At 42.0% G+C, this 18,052-nt stretch overlaps 1 protein-coding gene across 1 annotated transcript in view; it reads left to right on the top strand.

Moving 5' to 3' along the window:
* The window catches only part of LOC129099170 (protein kinase C beta type-like), an 80,429-nt gene that overhangs the window by 51,020 nt on the left and 11,357 nt on the right, over positions 1 to 18,052 (top strand). Inside the window, 8 exon segments of the mRNA XM_054608350.1 lie at positions 1,619 to 1,715; positions 6,154 to 6,297; positions 13,035 to 13,170; positions 13,173 to 13,207; positions 14,877 to 14,968; positions 16,109 to 16,171; positions 17,429 to 17,567; positions 17,759 to 17,839. Of these exon segments, the coding sequence (XP_054464325.1) occupies positions 1,619 to 1,715; positions 6,154 to 6,297; positions 13,035 to 13,170; positions 13,173 to 13,207; positions 14,877 to 14,968; positions 16,109 to 16,171; positions 17,429 to 17,567; positions 17,759 to 17,839 (787 nt within the window).

The following is an 18,052-nucleotide window of genomic DNA, read 5'->3' as shown; positions in this document are numbered from 1 at the left end:
TTTTTAAATTCTGGTGATACTCTGTGCCAAAGCATCTCTACCCCGTCTCTTTATCTCTGCTTCTTTATCTCCCCAGCAGCCTCCCCTCTCCCTCTCTAGCTCAGTCTCTATATCTCTCTATCTCACTCTCTTCCTCTCGTTTTGCTGACGCTGCCCTGTCAGGGTTTTTAATGAGATGCCAGCGTTTGAGGTGGAATGGTGGAGGTGAAGGTGGAGAGATGCCATTAAAAAACCGTGATATTGAGAACAAAGAGGACTCGTGCAAAGTGTGTGTTTTCCACAACTCCATCTATGTGAAGCTCTAAAGCCTCACACCTTCTGGCACCAGCAGCCAGGTGGAGGAACAGAGGGAGAGCGACATGAACAGCTGAAGCTTAACTTCTCTATACGACTGCCATCTATGGGAGGTATTTGGAAATATGTTAATCGTCGTCTGGTTCCCCCTCAGGTTAACACTTTTTAACATTCTTTGTAGTGTGCACTGTTAACTCTGTTAGCACCGTTAGCTGTGAGCCGCCAGCTCATCCGTCGCCATGTTGAGAGTCGTTGAGAGGCAATAGAAATGCTCCCAATCTCACATTTAACAGCAAGCAGCAGACTTGCTTGTTATCTGCAAAATCTGTCTCAAAGAACTGGAACTTACCGGCTGTGATTCATCGTTTGCACTGTGAAAAGGCCTCTGAACCAATATTCACAGTCATCCTCAAAGTGGCTGTAATCATTATTTTTACATGAACAATGTATTACTCTTAGTACTAGCTGCTCTTGGCTTCATATTTGTTACTCTTCACATCCTGGACTTCAATACCACCTAATATCCAAGTGTGCCAGGCGAGCTATAACCCCTCTCAAAAACTGAACCCGTGGCCGTCTAAAGAAAGGAAATGCATCCCTTCAAGTTTCCTCAAAAGCCAAACTTGGTGGTGTCGAGTGAGACATAGTTCTTTAGATGCTTCATAAAGTATTCACGTTTGTTTCATTTGCATATAGTAACATTTGTGGCAAAAACACTAAAGTTGGAAAATGTCTGATTGAATCAGGTTGTTAAACTCAATATCAGGTTGGCAGATTGTCAGCAGCATGAAACTATTTCAAAGTTGTTTGTTGACGACAAGTACAGCAATGACTATAAAACTATTTGAACTGAAAAGAATAAAACAGGAAGGTTGCAGATAAAAAAAAAAAAATCACACAACCAACAGGATCCACATTTCCTGAGAAGATGGAACCTGAAATAAAATAAAAGGAAAATAGTTGAGATCTGTTTCAGTCGATTATAACACACAATAATATTTACTGTGAATACGGTGACGATGCCGCGAGTGGTAATGAGGCCAATGTGCGAAATGATATTCTATTGATTGTGTTAAATGATGAGCCTCTGCGTTGTGTTTTGGGCCCATCTCTCTGTCAGGCTTTGCTGGATCACCGTGAAGGAGAGTGAATTACTGAATAATCAGCTGATTATTCTTTAGGACTTTAAATCGGTGCGCTAACAGTAAGCCGCTCCAGCTAATGGAAGCAGTTAAACGCTTAAATTGTATAAACTAATTGGGAATTGATTTGAATGGAAATATTCTCTCTCTCTCTCTCTCTCTCTCTCTCTCTCTCTCTCCAGGTTCAAGCTGCTCTCCCAGGAAGAAGGCGAGTACTTCAATGTTCCCGTTGCTCCGGAGGGGGAGGAGGGCAACGAGGAGCTCCGGCAGAAATTTGAGGTGTGTGTGTGTGTGTGTGTGTGTGTGTGTGTGTGTGTGTGTGTGTGTGTGTGTGTGTGTGTGTGTGTGTGTGTGTGTGTGTGTGTGTGTGTGTGTGTGTGTGTGTGTGTGTGTGTGTGTGTGTGTGTGTGTGCCTTTAGTTTTTTTGTGTTTCTTTTGTGTGGAAGCATTTGTGAATGTGTGCCTGCATGTGTTTGAATGTGTCGGTATGTTACACGTGTGTGTGTGTGTGTGTGTGTGTGTGTGTGTTGTGAGTGAGAGCCTCTCTGGGAGAGCTGTTAGCAGTTGGCAGGCACACTTGTAGTACCATCCGGTCTGGCACACTGCAGGTGTGTGTGTGTGTGTGTGTGTGTTTGTGTGTCTGACCAGTAGGCCCACTCATTAACACATTTGGCAGTGGAGAGGATAACCCCGCGCTGTGTGTTTCCTCTTTTTTTTTTTTTTTTTTTTCTTTTTCCTCTCCTCCTTCTGTTTTACTGGCACTGAGCTACAAATCATCAGAGTCATTCTGAAATGTGTTGATCACAGAGTTAAGTGGAGCTGTTTGGGGAGAATCTTTGTCTTCTCACTTGTCCCGGCTTTAGTCCCAGTTAGCTTAGCATAAAGACTGCAAACAGGGGGGCTAACCTAGTTCCGTACAAAGGTAACAAATGCCCACTAGCACCTCTACAACTCACTAATTCAAATGTTAGAAATCTAGTTTTTTTTTTATCCATACACAAACTGAATTGTAAAAACAAGGCGCTGAAATCACGTGCTTTGATCGTCAAATTCTTTTATTAGTTCATTTGCTTTTCACACCACAAACAAAACGCAGAGTCGGCTTGGAAATGAACCGACACCCAGCTTTTTCATGTAGTCTTGGTTCGTTTGTTCGGTCTGTTTCACAGCTTTCACACCAGCCCAAACGAACAGTAACCGGGGAAAATGGCCATAGAGTTTGTTTCAAGTGAACCAAACCAAAGCACCCTTAGTCAAAAGTCGTTTTGGAAACACTTATCGCAAAAGTTTTGAGATATAGAGGCCTATAAGTGACTGAGTATGGAACGATGTCCTCTGCTGTTGGCGATGTGATGACTTGGCTCAGAAAACAGTGTATTTTGTTTAGAATCTCTCCTGGTGCAAGACGTTGCTTTTATGCAGTGGTTTATTTGTAATTCCTCATGTTTTTTCAGATTGTTCTGTTTCACGTGCTCTCCTGAGTTTAAGTTTAGTTTTCAGTTTTAGTGTGGTGAAATGAGATTGTTTTCTTTGTTAATAGTGTTTTTGGTTAAAAGTCTGGATGTTGGGGAGGTATTGTAGCCTTGTATCCTTCCTTTCTCTCCTCTCTTCCGCCCCCCTGTCTTCATTTTGCTCCCCTTCCTCTCCATCACTTATCTGTTTTGTCCTCCGTCACCTTCAGTGCCCCCCTGTGTGCTTCTCTGTCTTTATCTGTCTCTCTCTCCCTCCATCTCCTCAAGGTCGTGGTCCTCAGACGTTCACTGAGACACACTCTCAGGGGGCCAGCTATCTCACACACACACACACACACACACACACACACACACACACACACACACACACACACACACACAGCATGTAGGCATCCTCGAGGGTGAAGCTCTCAGGGAGATGGCAGAGAGAAAGAAAGTCTCAGAGACAAACGGAGAGAGATTTCACTTTGGTAACATGACCTGCATGCCTCCATTCACCCCATCAAGAATCACACAAAAACACACACGAGACAGTCACAGTGATAAATAATGCATGTCGTACGTACACACACACACACACACACACACACACACACACACACACACACACACACACACACACACACACACACACACACTCAGACAGACAGACAAACTCGCAGTATTCAAAGAAGTTAAGGAGCAGAGAGCTACATTTATAATGAGGTTATCCTCATTTGAAGCTGAGACACACTTCTCTCTCTCGATTCAATTCATTTCAATGAAGCTTTATTGGCATGAAGTTTTGATCAAAAGACATTTTTCCAGAGTATTTACTTTTATTCTCACTATTTCTAGCTCATCCACCTCACTTTTTCTTTATTTTTGCTTGTTGTTTCTCTGTTTCCTTTCTGTTCCCTCTCTTATTTTCGCCCCTCCCTCCATCTCCTTTCTCTTTCTGACACACATACTGGGAGCTCAAATTTAAAGGGTTAAATGGGGGTAAAATGAGTTTCTTTTATTTCCATGGTTTGTAACAAATCAAAATAACATCATGGAGGTGGTGATGATGCCCTGATATCTGTATAATCACAAGAAAAAAAGGTAGTTGTGCCAGTAAAATAACAACTTATTTAAAGAGAGAAAATCAGGTGAAGGTCCTTAGGAATTGTTTTTACATAGTCAGGCTGTCACAGTTCTTACATATCACTTGCTGGTTTTCTGCACAGAGGCTGCATTAGGAAAGTAACTGTTATGAATTCATCACCAACTAAATGCATAAATACTTTTTTTATCCAGAAAAGCAAGAGGAAAAAAACTATTTGGGGGTTTTCAAGAGCATATGTTAGGTTTTTGCTGCTGCCATTCATCCTTTTGTTAACATTTATAACATGCACAAACACGTTTTGGACACATGGCTGTAGACAGAGAGCAGCATTATTAACTGAAGACTTCGAGAGTGTTGCCTTCAGCATGCTCTGCTGCTCACAAATACCTCAACTGCTCCTCTGTGTGTGTGTGTGTGTGTGTGTCTGTGTGTGTGTGTGTGTGTGTGTGTGTGTGTGTGTGTGTGTGTGTGTGTGTGTGTGTGTGTGTGTGTGTGTGTGTGTGTGTGTGTGTGTGTGTGTGTGTGTGTGTGTGTGTGTGTGTGTGTGTGTGTGTGTCAGAACAGATGGAGACAGATAGAGCCTTTTATCCATTGATGAGTCGGGAACCGTATGGGTTGCATCACACACACACACACACACACATTCACACACACTCACAACAAACAGTGCAGGGAGCAGCAGAGTACTTGGATGCTTCACTCTGACAATTTTCCAGACGAGGCAGCGTAGAAATTACTGCACAGGACAGAAGAAGTGCAGAGAGCCATTTAAGATGAGATAGGATAAGATGTACTCACCCTGCACCTCTCTCTCTCTCTCTCTCTCTCTCTCTCTCTCTCTCTCTCTCTCTCTCTCTCTCTCTCTCTCTCTCTCTCTCTCTCTCTCTCGTGAGTGTGTGTAGGCATTTTGTTAATGTCTTAAGAGTGTTTTTAAATTGAAACATGGCTTTACAAAGTGGAGAATAAGATTATAATTAGATTAGATTGTAAGATTATGACAGTTTCTTAAGACAATGACGGGAGCCTGAGAAGGTCGAGGCAGAGACGGACGAACTGAGCGAGACGGGGAAACGGTGACAGACATGAATAAATGGAGAGCCAGAGACACATTCATAAAGATGAAGTAGAAATAATTTATAGTGAACAGAGAGAAAGACGAATGGTACTAAAACTTTCTGAGTGGTTGAAGGACGGAGACAAGGGAAGTGGTGACAGCCGGGATTGAATGGAGTGGCAGAGAAGACTCACAGAGAGAAGCCATATTTGTTATGGAAAAATGTGAAGTGCCTGCACAGAATGAATGAAAAAGGCTAAAAACTTTTACCCTTTTAACATATTTATCACTTCCTCTTCTGTCGCTCTAACAAAAAGCTTTTTCTACCTGAACATTCTCTGAACATTAAGGTTAAAGTTTTTATGGAATGCGTGTATTTTTATTTGACTAATGGTATTCAGTCTCTGAAATGAAACTGTTTTTTATATTCACACACATTTAAGATGGAGCTTGCTGTGACGTCTGATCCTATTTTGTTCATACCTTTTGACGCATAAAATACATGTTTCTACCTAGAATTTAAAGTGAAATCTCTTAATTTTTTTGTACATAGTGTTGGCAGTGATCTTGGGTGACCTTGATCCAGAGGGAAAATTCTCCCGCCATCATTTTTTAAGCAGCTGTCAAACATCTTTTAATATGATTGGCATATAAACTGTAGTTTCAATAAGCATTCATACTTTGGTCCAGATTATTAGTAGCATTAATAATTGGAGCTTCTCAAATGATGACATTTTACATAAATGTTAATGATTACCAAAAATAAAAGTACGATAAAGAAATTAATATTTTCCTCACACCTTCCATTATGCAAACATCTGACAGCTCTGGCTTTTTTAATACTGAAACAACGACCAATGACATCTGTTTTTTTTTTGTAGTGTAGAAGTGTAGAATTACGGTAATGCGTTATGAGGTTTCAAATGTTTTACTGGACTTTAAAATATAACAAATAGCACCTCAGTTAATGGTACCAGCTGTTTAAAGTTGCCCCATCACAACTTTTGTTGTAAATGTTTGTGTCCACATACTAACTGTATTTTGTTTTTAATGTTGGAGGTTGCGTCTTATCCCATCCACTCATTCTCTCTTTCTCTCATCCAGAGAGCTAAGATTGGACCAGGCAAGAACACAGAAGGCAAGGCGGCCAACGCTGCCTCCAGGTTCGACTCCAATGGAAACCAGGATCGCATGAAGCTGGCCGACTTCAACTTCCTGATGGTGCTGGGCAAAGGCAGCTTCGGCAAGGTGAGGCCACGATGGATGTTGATGTGTGTCTACGTCTCTGTTCTCTGCTGCTTTCTATGTGTATCTGCATAGGACTCTGTGATGCTGCTAGTGTTGTTCACACACTTTGAGGATTAAAATATTCATCCACTCAACAGCAGATAAAAGAGGAGTCATTACTCGGTGACACCGGAACATTTTTAGGAGAATTCCCTATTTTGCACAAAGTACACATAACGGGGGAGAGGTTCTTTTATAGTAAATGTTAAAGCAAGAGTACAGTAGATAACTAGAGCTGACCTACAGCCACTAAACTGACAGGAAAATGGTAAATAAGACAATGTATTGTTTCCGTAGCAAAGGTACTGAATAGTCCTAAAGTCAAAGTAATGTAAGTTAAACAGTAATATCTACCCAAAGATGAGTATGAGACCAAGTCTGGCTGTAGCTGCAAACAATATTATAATAAATACTAATATAATTGATGATAAGCTGTAATTGCAGGTGTGTTTGCGGATCTCACTTCCCAGAGATCTGCACATTGTAACCTTTTTTCTGCAAATATAGCCACAGACACCCAGTTCATAATACTGCAAATGCAAGGGCTTTCATCAGTAGGCTATGCTCAACCACCATTGTGTTCCGGCTGCAGACAGTGGCTAAACAGACATTTATTGAAATAAAAATGTTCCAGATTGTTACTTAAAAACTTGGCAGCATTGTTAAAGTCATTTTTAGGAGTCTGCTGCTGACCTTACTTCAGATCCTGATAGACTACCACCACTATTAATGGGTTTAATGTTGCCATGTAGCATTTGCTTTTAAGGATGCCCCCTGTTATACACATAGCATCCATCACGCGTCTTTTGGTGCTTTAACTGTGCGCTACGATGAATGCAGCCGCGAGCATTTGTGTGTGTTTGTGTTTGACGGAGAATCAGAGCTCTCTATCCACACACAGAGCTTAGAGTAAAGAAGAACAAAAAGGGAGGATGGAGATAGAGGGAATTAAAGGAGATGGAGCACAGGTAGACAGAGATGGATGAAGGGAAGGAGACCAAGAGGATGACGTGACAAGGGGAGGGAGAGAGAAAGAGAGACAGAGATGTGAGAGCATGGCGGCAAGGTTGACATGAATGAATTGAGAGAGAGGTAAAAATGTCAGACTGAATGAAAAGAGGGGGGGACCTTGGAGAAGGGAAGACTGACGTGAATGAATGAAAATCGAGGCGAGAAACAGAGAGAATGGGAAGATGTGGGGGGGGGAAATTGGGTAAACGACGGGTGGAGCAGCAGCAGGAGGTGGAGAGAGAGAGAGAGAGAGTGACGGAGAGAGAAGAGAGACCATTGTCTGTGTACCAGACCTGTATGCCGGCTGCCTGTTTCCATGGTAACAGGCGTTTAAAGCCACACTGATGCGGTGGAGTGGATGTCAGTGTGGAGAGACGGAGTCGAGGTCGATCATTACTGGAATACCCGACACACATGCACACAGACACACACACAGACACACACACACACACACACACACACACACACACACACACACACGTACTGTACGTGCAGTGCCGTGTTGGAGCATGCATACATACACACACATGAATTCCTTATTTAGGCCCATCTGTGTACGCACACACCGGTGCAATGGATCAGAGGGTTTGGAAAGAGAAACACACAGTACACACATGGTGCATTAGAAAGAAACACACACACACACGCACACACATAACCGCATGCACAAACAGGCGCTCATGTGACGTGTGTGTCATTTTAATGGTTCCTGAGTTTGTGTGGGAGGCTGGCACCGTCAGAGCGGCTCTTTCTGCCTCAGTGTCTGAGGACATCTGCATCACAATACTGCTGCAAATATCACTCTGTGGACATGCTGACAGTGTGGTAGTAACACACACACACACACACACACACACACACACACACAAACACACTCGGATGACATGGGCATCGCTGTAATGTCACGTCTCTATACACAAACAAACAAACACACGCATATAAGCAGAAACACACACGTATGAAGCTGCATTTATTCTGTGGTATTACAGGTCATTGAGGAGAGCATTTTTATGGACAGCGCTGCTCAAATCAATTCATTCAAATCATCAAGACGTTTTTTATTGTCTCTGCACGTTTCAGCAACAAGAAAATGCAGTATGGATGCATATCACAATATTATATGATCAACCCATGGGTAGTTAGTTAGGTATCGCTGCCTGTAACTTTGTAAGATCGTCTGTGGATGGTGTGAAGCCATATGACCTCCTCAAAAATATGGAAATGGGTTATAAAGTTCATCATAATTAAATACTGCTAATGCATTTCTAGCGACTCGTCTCTGTGTGATAGTGGCCTTGAGTTTTTTTCAGTACTTTAACTTTGATCTTTGCCTAGTTATTCTTCAATATTCAATTTTGGAGATAGATTGTTTAGCATTGAAACTTTCAGCGGCTTTATTCCACAGTGACAGCAACAAAACCCCAAACTAGATCTTATTGCTCTCGATAAAGATGAGATGCCAATGTGGACATATTATGAAAGTCTGAAACATGTTTTACAGAAGGGCTGATTTCATTTAGGAACAAAATATGCTAAATGTTTTTGTTATTGAAGAACACTGGAAACAGAAGTCCCTCATCTGTGTGGGTCTACACTGACTGCTCAGACTATATGATACATGACAGTTTAGAGTGACAGAGCACAGCCCACTGTCATACCACACAGAGCCGTGTCATGCAGTGACGTGCAGTAGAGTGTGGATGCATTGGGGGGGGGGGGTTTCGGGGTAAAATCACTTTGCAAGGTCAGCAGAGAAAACACCGTGGCATCAGTTACGACAGTTGACAGTTTATATCCTGAGGACTGCTTTTCTGTCAAATGACCCTGAACAAGTTTCTTGGATAAAAAGGACGTCGTCATAGTTACAAACGCCACGATTCACAGTAAAATGACCTTGAATAAGACACTGAACCTTGATGAGATAAGTGAAATGAAACTCTGAAGCTAAACGCATCAATGGTATGCTATAGGTGTAATGAGGAATAACTAGTGCTTGTCACCATGGGCAGCTTGTAATTATGGCAAAAAAAAAAACAGCTCCTGTTGTTGCTTTGTGTCTTGTGCATCTTTTGATTAGGGATGAAACCCTGTGGTTTTTATGTCGTCCTCCTCTTGTGTCGTCCTCGTCCTTGTGGTTGTGTAAAATGAGCCCCGGGCCAGATGGTGTCCTTCCTCTCTGTTTTCAACTTTATACAGTTTGTATTTACATAAAGTCACACTGCCGCCATATGGGACGAGTCCACGCATTCACAAACACACACACACACACACAAACACACACTTACAGCTGATTTTGTCAAAGCATAGATCCAACTTCAATAGATATCTAAACTTTATTGCTGAAGTTTGTTCTGCACGTTCTTTACATGTGGCTGCCCTTTTTGCAAACTCACATTTACACACACACACACACACACACACACACACACACACACACACACACACACACACACACACACACACACACACACACACTCACATATATACCAGCCTGTCTTTGTCCATCTGGGCTGCACTCCCTGTAGTACCCCAAACCCAATAACCCCGTCTATATTATCATACCTGAATATTTATGTGGCATAAACGGCGAAGCTGCTAAGTTTCAGATCTCAAAGGGGGGGAAAAAAATGATGAGGTGGATATAAGGTCACTCTTTTGGAAAGAATAATGAGTGTGATATGTTTCCCGTTTACATCGTTCAGCTGACATTCAAAAGACAGCAGTGAGCAGGTAGTGGTTCTGTTCTCTGCGCTTCACAGCACATATCCACACGTATATGTGGAATACGTCGGCTCGCTGTGGTGTTTTCTTCTTCACACATGATCTGGTCTATCTGGCTTCCCCAGAGGAATGGAATATGAAACACATCAATAAATCAATCAAACGCAGCTTAACTTGAGCATTAGAGCAGTTGCAAAATTCCCCGGGTTCACCCTGTGTTTTATGCAAATTAACACAAGAAAAGTTTCCTTAATATTTTTCATATGAAATACGATTTGGATGATAGATCCTTTGTTGAGGTCCTAAAACTCAATTAGCCTTGTGGGAACTACAAACACAGCTTGCTGGTCATGTAATGTGGAGCTCAGCCGTTTTTCTTCCACATTCTTCTTGAGTGTTCTCTGCCTGGTTTTAAGATAAAAATGTTAAAGTACTTTAATAGTTTAAGAGTGATAGGAAGAGAAAGGCTATGCAGTCAGTCGACTAGTTTCAGCAGAATTTACACAAGTCACAACTTTCTTTCTGAAGCACGTCATTGTTTCTAGTTAACTGTCACAGTCGCAAAAAAAATTAATTTGAGAGACATGATGATCTTGAAATTGTGAGCTTAAATCTGAGTTCTTAAAATAAACATTTACATGGTTTACTGTTGCTTTGTCATATGGTGTTCTGATGCATCTGGTTTAATATCTTTATTCTTTGCAACTATCATGTTTGCTAGCTAGTAATACTTTTTTTATTGCCGTGTGCTGTCTTTCCTTCAGACAGTCATTTCTTGAAAGAGTTAGTTACAAAATAATTTTCAAAGAAATAGTTCAACGTTTTGGCAAGTACGCTTTTTAGCTTTCTTGTTGAAATATCTGTCAGTTTGCAATAAGATTACAGCTAGCAGTCTATAAAGACATAACCAGCACCTTTTAAAGTTCACTTATCAGCTCAATATGTCTTGTTTGTTTAATCCGTCTTTATGCTAAGCTAAGCTAAACATGTCCTAGCTGTAGCCTTATATTTAAGAGACAGATAAAAGAGTGATGTCTCGTTTTTCATCTAACTCTCTACAAGAAAGTGAATACATGTGCATGTGTTTCCCAAAATGTTGAAAACCTTTCTCAAGCTTTTAAGGTTTAAAGTGTAACTTTTAACAGTTCCATTTGTTCATATAATTCCACCGTACAGATTTCCATCCGGAGAGTTGACCTTTTATGACCTGGTCACATGTCTGCTGCAACTTTCATGAGATGACCTGCGAGCTGAGACTTCAGGAAAGAATATATATGAGGATGGGAGAGGAACAACAACAAGAGCAAAGTAGGGGAGTAGGAAAGAAATCGAGGAACAAGAGGGAAGAAATGGGGATGAATAAAGGAAGGAGGTAAACGAGAGACCTGAGAGAGAAAGACGAGACGGAAACGTTTACTTACTCTGTTTGTTGAGAGGCTGTTAGCAGCATGAGTCTGACCTTGACTACAAGACATTTAAACTGCTGAGTACACACACACACACACACACACACACATATACTCACAGCAAAGCAGAGGCATCGTACAGTGGTTTCATTCTTGGCATCTGTCTGGTCGACCGCCACAAGAATCAGCAGCCACAGATCATATATACAATCCTATATGTGTGTGTGTGTGTGTGTGTGTGTGTGTGTGTGTGTGTGTGTGTGTGTGTGTGTGTGTGTGTGTGTGTGTGTGTGTGTGTGTGTGTGTCTGTGTGTGTGTCTCTCACAGGTGTAATTACAAGCAGATGTTCTTCCAGACTTCACATATAAAACAAATAGGATTCTGCTGTGAATCTTTTTCCTCTGCCGTTCCTCCTGCCCTTCACTTCCTCCTTAAATCTCTTCCACCATTGGTTTAATCCCACTCTCCTCACCCATCCACCTCCACTTTCCTTTATCTCACGCCCCATCCCCCCCCCCCCCCTGCAGAGTTTGACCTAAAGAAAAAAAAAAAACTATGACATAATCCCCTCTTCCTACCTCTTTCTCTTCTTACTCTTCCTTTTCTACTTTTTCTCCTCCCTGACGTTCGTGAAGGGCAAAGAGAAGCTGAACAGTACAAAAATCGCACAGAAGCCCAAAATAATCTGCTCTCTGCGTGGAAAACATTTTCTATCGGCAACCAAAGACTTCAGACCAGAATGCGATTAATTAATCATTCTCCATCGTTATGCCATGCAGCTCGTCTCTCCCTTTACTTCACTGAAGAGGAAGAGCATTTGGACGAAATCCAAAGCCCAACAGGCCCGTCATCCAAAAAACGGTTGCAAAGCTGTGATAGACGTTCATTGTTCTGCAAGGGGATTAGCGAATGATTCATTCTTATGACGTCAACACACCAACCAGGTAGAACAAGCTTAAATGATGCATATATTCTGGCAGATAAAACACTGTGAGCTTCATTTTTGTAAAGGTTTTTAGCACAGAGAGGGATGATGCAAGTTGATGACATGTTTGCTTTATTTTCTTAGTGCTCCCATTCAACAGGCATTTACTTCACAATTTGACAGATTTTATTAGACCGATCTCGTACAGAGCGACATGCAATCACACTATTGTAGCGCCTTTTATCACCTCCTCTCCTCTGTGTCCCGCCTTTCTTTTCTTTATCCTCTCCTCAGATGACATCTAGAAAGATGATGAATCAGTTTTCTCTCTCCTTCCCTCCTGTCCTCTGTCCTTTTATTTCCGCTTTGACTGTCTAACCCAAAACAGACAGAGAAGCTTTCCTTTATCCCTCCACTCCTTTATATCCCTGCCCTTTACAGTACCTCCTCTATCTCTCCCCCTTTCCCTGACTCCCACATCTCCCTTCCGTCCTGGCCCTCTTTCTCCCAGGGTGATGTTACTATAAAGGCATGACGGGAGCTGTGTGCCATAAGGACTTTGAATATTGATGACTTTATTCTTCCTTGTGTTTCCTCTCCTCTCCCCTCTCTCCTCTCTCCTCTCCCCTCTCTAGGTGATGCTGGCGGAGCGTAAAACGACAGAGGAGCTGTACGCCATAAAGATCCTGAAGAAGGACGTTGTGATCCAGGATGATGACGTTGAATGCACCATGGTGGAGAAGAGAGTGTTAGCTTTGGCTGGAAAGCCCCCTTCTTAACACAGCTGCACTCCACTTTCCAGAGCATGGTATGTGAACAGAAAACCAAAATATATCCGTGTCTTATTAAAAACAAAAGTCTCGTATTTTAGAACAACACTTTCACTACTTCATTGTCCTGATATCTCATTTGTTAAACCAATAGTGCAACATTTTTGGGAAATACATTTATTCAATTGCCAACTGTAAGCTGGTATCATACCTTTTTATCTGTGCACCACATATGAGGCTACAGCCAGCAAACGGTTAGTTTAGCTTAGCATAAAGACTGGAAACAAGGAGAAAAAGCTAGCCTGGCTCCAACAGATGGTAACAAAGTCTATCTACTTGCACCTCTGACGCTAGCTGACACATAAATATCCCGTTTGTTTATTCCGTACTAAAAAACAACAACATTCTGCTGCACTTTACAGTTATTTTTGCGGCTGCTTCAGGCTCTCTATGAACTTCTGTTTAATGGGAAAATGTTTTTCTTGGTTGGTTGCGTACATATACACACGCACTCAATTTTCACATTCCTTGCAAGCCGACTCCATCCGTCGGCCCCCACGCCTTCACATTACATCCTATCTGAATGGAGCTGTGGCGCGGCGTCCTGCTGGAGAGCACCGCCGCGCTGCTGGTGAGCGCTGTGGTCTGAACAGCAGCTCACAGCTGGAACACACGGGCCGGATTCACATTTGATTCACGCTCATCTTCTGACGTGTAATCCATATTACATTTAAGATGAGTCAACAGAGGAGTAAATATAGCTCAGTGGTCTTATAACAGCGAGGACAAGTCGTTTACATTCACATGCTACGCAAACATACTCGTTTTTACATGTTTTCATTGATCAGTGAACACAACGTGTTGAGAATCTGTTTGAGGTTGTGGTTAAAGGCTGGACAAATAGAGTTGGCCTGGCCTACGCTCTCTCACACACACACACACACACACACACACACACACACACACACACACACACACACACACACACCAGAAGTGAGTGTGTTAATCCTCCTCAGCACTAATTCTCTGACCAGAGGAAGTCTTTTGATATATGGGACTTATATATAACACACACACACACACACACACACACACACACACACACACACACACACACATACACACTGACAATTATAACATGCATGTATCCACACAAACATACTGCATATTTAATCACACATAAACTGTAGACATACACACAGGGAGCCCATATCCACAAACAACGGTTCATAAGGCTTATCAGGCCGTGCAAGTATACACTCACACACAACATTTTCTCCCAACACACACATGTCCACACACACACACACACACACACACACACACACACACACAAATCCCTCACATACTGTACCTTATTGGCAATTTCTGCAGATAATGGAGGAGAATTATCTCTTAAATTGATGTTGCTGTGTTCCCTCAGTAGAAGACTGCTTGGACGACAAACCAATCGCCTCCTCCTCGATTCATTTTCCTCTTTCTCCATCTTTTGTTCCTCTATTTACTACCTGTGTCATTTATTTTCTGTATCTCTTCTTTAATCTGCTCTTATTTGACCCATCACTCTTTATCTACCTCCGAGCGATCCCTTTCTCTCTACAGTATCTTACTTTATTTCCCTGTAGCTTCCCATTTCCCTGAGACATGTACGTTTGACTTCTCTCTCTCTCTCTCTCTCTCTCTCTCTCTCTCTCTCTCTCTCCGTAGGACCGTTTGTATTTTGTCATGGAGTACATAAACGGAGGAGATCTCATGTATCAGATTCAGCAGGTTGGCAAATTCAAAGAGCCCCACGCTGTGTGAGTACACACACACACGCCCCCACACACACACACAAAAAGATTCATTCTTATGCTATCATAACACAAAATCTTAATCCCATGCTTATAAGGTGTTTCACAGTGCGTTTTAAAATCATATTGAATAAGCCATCAGCAGTTTGATGGATGAGCAACCTCGCGGAGCCTCGGGGTGAAATAGGTTGTTCGCCCCGATGCACGTCGCCGCTCTGAAGGAACTTCAAAGAAATGAAAGTAATCCAGCAGCTCCTGTGTGGTTTTTTTTTTCCAGTGTGTGGTAGAATACCTCCGAAACTGCAGAATATAATTAAGGTGGCTGGCGAGATCACGGGTGTCAAGTCAAACCAGCGGGCTGACATATTTGACAAGCGGGCTGTCGGAGGAGAAAAGCGAGAAGCCGTGGAGGAGTTCACCCCTTCATCTGCTTTATGGGGAATTAGAGTTTCTCTCCTTCTGGCAGAAGGTTCAGACTGCTGGAGGGCAAGCTGAACGGAGCGAGGAACTCTTTCATCTAAGGCCGTCGACTTGTTCTGCTCTGTTTAGTTTATTTATTAGACAATAGTCGGGGTATTCTGCTCCGTGGGTGATTATGATGATGAGGCCTTGAACCTTTTTGTATTTTCTTCTCCTGTTTAGCATCTTAAGCCGCGTTAGCTTCCTGCTGTGGCGACGCCCATCTGGTCATCACGCTGATCACAGATAAAACACCCAACGAGCTCTAAACAGGCTCCTCAGATTCCTGCATACCGCTGAAATGCCTCCTGACATCTTTTAGGTGCACTTTACAAACAGACACTGATGGCGCACGCCCACACAAACGTAGTTGGCTGCGTGGTTTGTGTGTCCAGACTCCTCCTGTTGATCTTATCAGCTGCTCTCTGGCCTTGAAGAGACAGCGCTGACCTTTTATGCAGACACACACACGCACACACACATATTATCCATCTGTTTTCCTCCTGTCCTTTCCCTCAGACTCCTTCTAATTACTGTGTTTGTTTCTCTTTGTGTGTGTGTGTGTGTGTGTGTGTGTGTGTGTGTGTGTGTGTGTGTGTGTGTGTGTGTGTGTGTGTGTGTGTGTGTGTGTGTGTGTGTGTGTGTGTGTGTGTGTGTGTGTGTGTGTGTGTGTGTGTGTGTGTGTAGTTTCTATGCAGCGGAGATCGCCATTGGTCTGTTCTTCCTCCATCTAAAGGGCATCATCTACAGGTAACCTCCACCACACAACATACTAAGTACATAACATTTACAGAATAACACATTTATTGTGGAGGATTAATAGTTTATGAAAGGTTGTTTTAACTTGTTAATAGTTTTGGTTTACTTTTAAATTGATTACTTCAACAGCCCAAGCACATTTTTACACCTTTTTCGTGATACAGGTTTGAAAAGCAGGCCCTTTGTCACAAATTTGAGTCATAATTAATGAATTGAATGAAATGGTTTTTTTTTGATGCATTGGCTTTAACAAGGTTTATTTCAGCACAATTGGAGAAAATAGTTTTAAAATGATGACGAGTATAATGACCGTATTCATAAGTATCACTTTAATATCAGAACTTCAGAACTGAATGGAAACAGTTGAACATAATGTGTATTAAGGCATTTACACACTGGGGCTTTTTTCCATGATAAATTAGGTAAATATATATTTTTTTAACTGTTTTCAGTGAAGTAGGCAATCAACCAATCATGTTGTGTGGAACATACATATTCAAAATTGAAAACAACAGGGAGGCTCCATTGTCCAAACGGAACTGCAAACTTTATTACTCCTCGACAAATGCAGCGAAGACCTGATCCACACTTTCGGTTATTACCTTTCAAAATAAAAGCCCAAGACATACACACAGTCGAACTGTTTACCCGGGGAAACTCAATTAATTCAGAGCATTCAACTAAAAGGAAACTCAATAAAATATCTTACAGCAGCTTAGTCTTGACAACAGTTCTACCTCAGACAGACTGATCACATGCTCAAACCTATTTGAACACCTTTTTCAAATGTGCATCTCTGCCAGTATTATTGGCTTTGCTGTGAAATATTTGCATCCGAGTATTTTGCATTTTCTTGTTGTTTATTCATCACACCTTCCTTTTAATCTTTAATATTCAGACCTGCTATCAGATTCAATCATCAATCATATTTTCAGACTCCTTGAATCAGCCTCAGTAGAGACAGAAGCAAAGTAGGTTTTTTGACCTTTTAGACTTCAACTACAATTAACTGCTTCCTGCTGTTAATAATATCATGCCGAGAATTTCCGCCCCCACAAATGATGCAGTCCACTCAGCTGCAAATCAGAACCGGTCATCTGGATCAGTGTAACCGGAGCTTGACCTCGTGCATTAAGCACTGCATCATTTTCTATTAAACTCCAAACGGTAAATTGAACAAGAAAGAATGCGGAGGAGAAGAAAACTTAAGCGTAAAAAGAACGTTAACGTCGCGTTTCCCTCCTGCAGAGACCTGAAGCTGGACAACGTGATGCTGGACTGTGAGGGTCACATTAAGATAGCAGATTTTGGCATGTGTAAAGAAAATATGACTGACGGAATCACCACCAAGACCTTCTGTGGAACACCGGACTACATCGCTCCTGAGGTAGAGTGTGTGTGAGCGACGGACGCTCTGGTCCTTGTTTCTGGCCTTAAAGCTGGTTGTTCCAAACTTTTTTTTTAACACATACTTTGAGGTATTCTAGCGTGTATTTAACAAGTATTATTCTTTGACACTGCCCTTTATTGCCTCAGTGATTTAAATGACTTTACTGAACGAGGTTTCTTGTATTTCAGATCATAGCCTACCAACCTTATGGGAAATCTGTGGACTGGTGGGCCTTTGGAGTGCTGCTCTATGAGATGCTGGCTGGACAGGTTAGTCCGTGTAATACGTTTTATTAATAGAATTACTAGACCGAATAGTAATTAAACAATCTTTCGCGACAGCATGGATATGTAAAGTAAAACTCCTTAATCATCAGCATTGGTATTCGTGACTGATTGTGACAAAAAACAAACACTGGTGATCGTAGCCTTTAAAATGTGACATGGTGTAATGAAAGGTTAGCTATTAAATTATACCCCTTG

The sequence above is a fragment of the Anoplopoma fimbria genome, chromosome 11 (assembly GCF_027596085.1).
Source record: "Anoplopoma fimbria isolate UVic2021 breed Golden Eagle Sablefish chromosome 11, Afim_UVic_2022, whole genome shotgun sequence".
In the NCBI taxonomy this organism is placed as follows: Eukaryota; Metazoa; Chordata; class Actinopteri; order Perciformes; family Anoplopomatidae; genus Anoplopoma; species Anoplopoma fimbria.
This window is presented reverse-complemented; position numbering and strand designations above follow the sequence as displayed.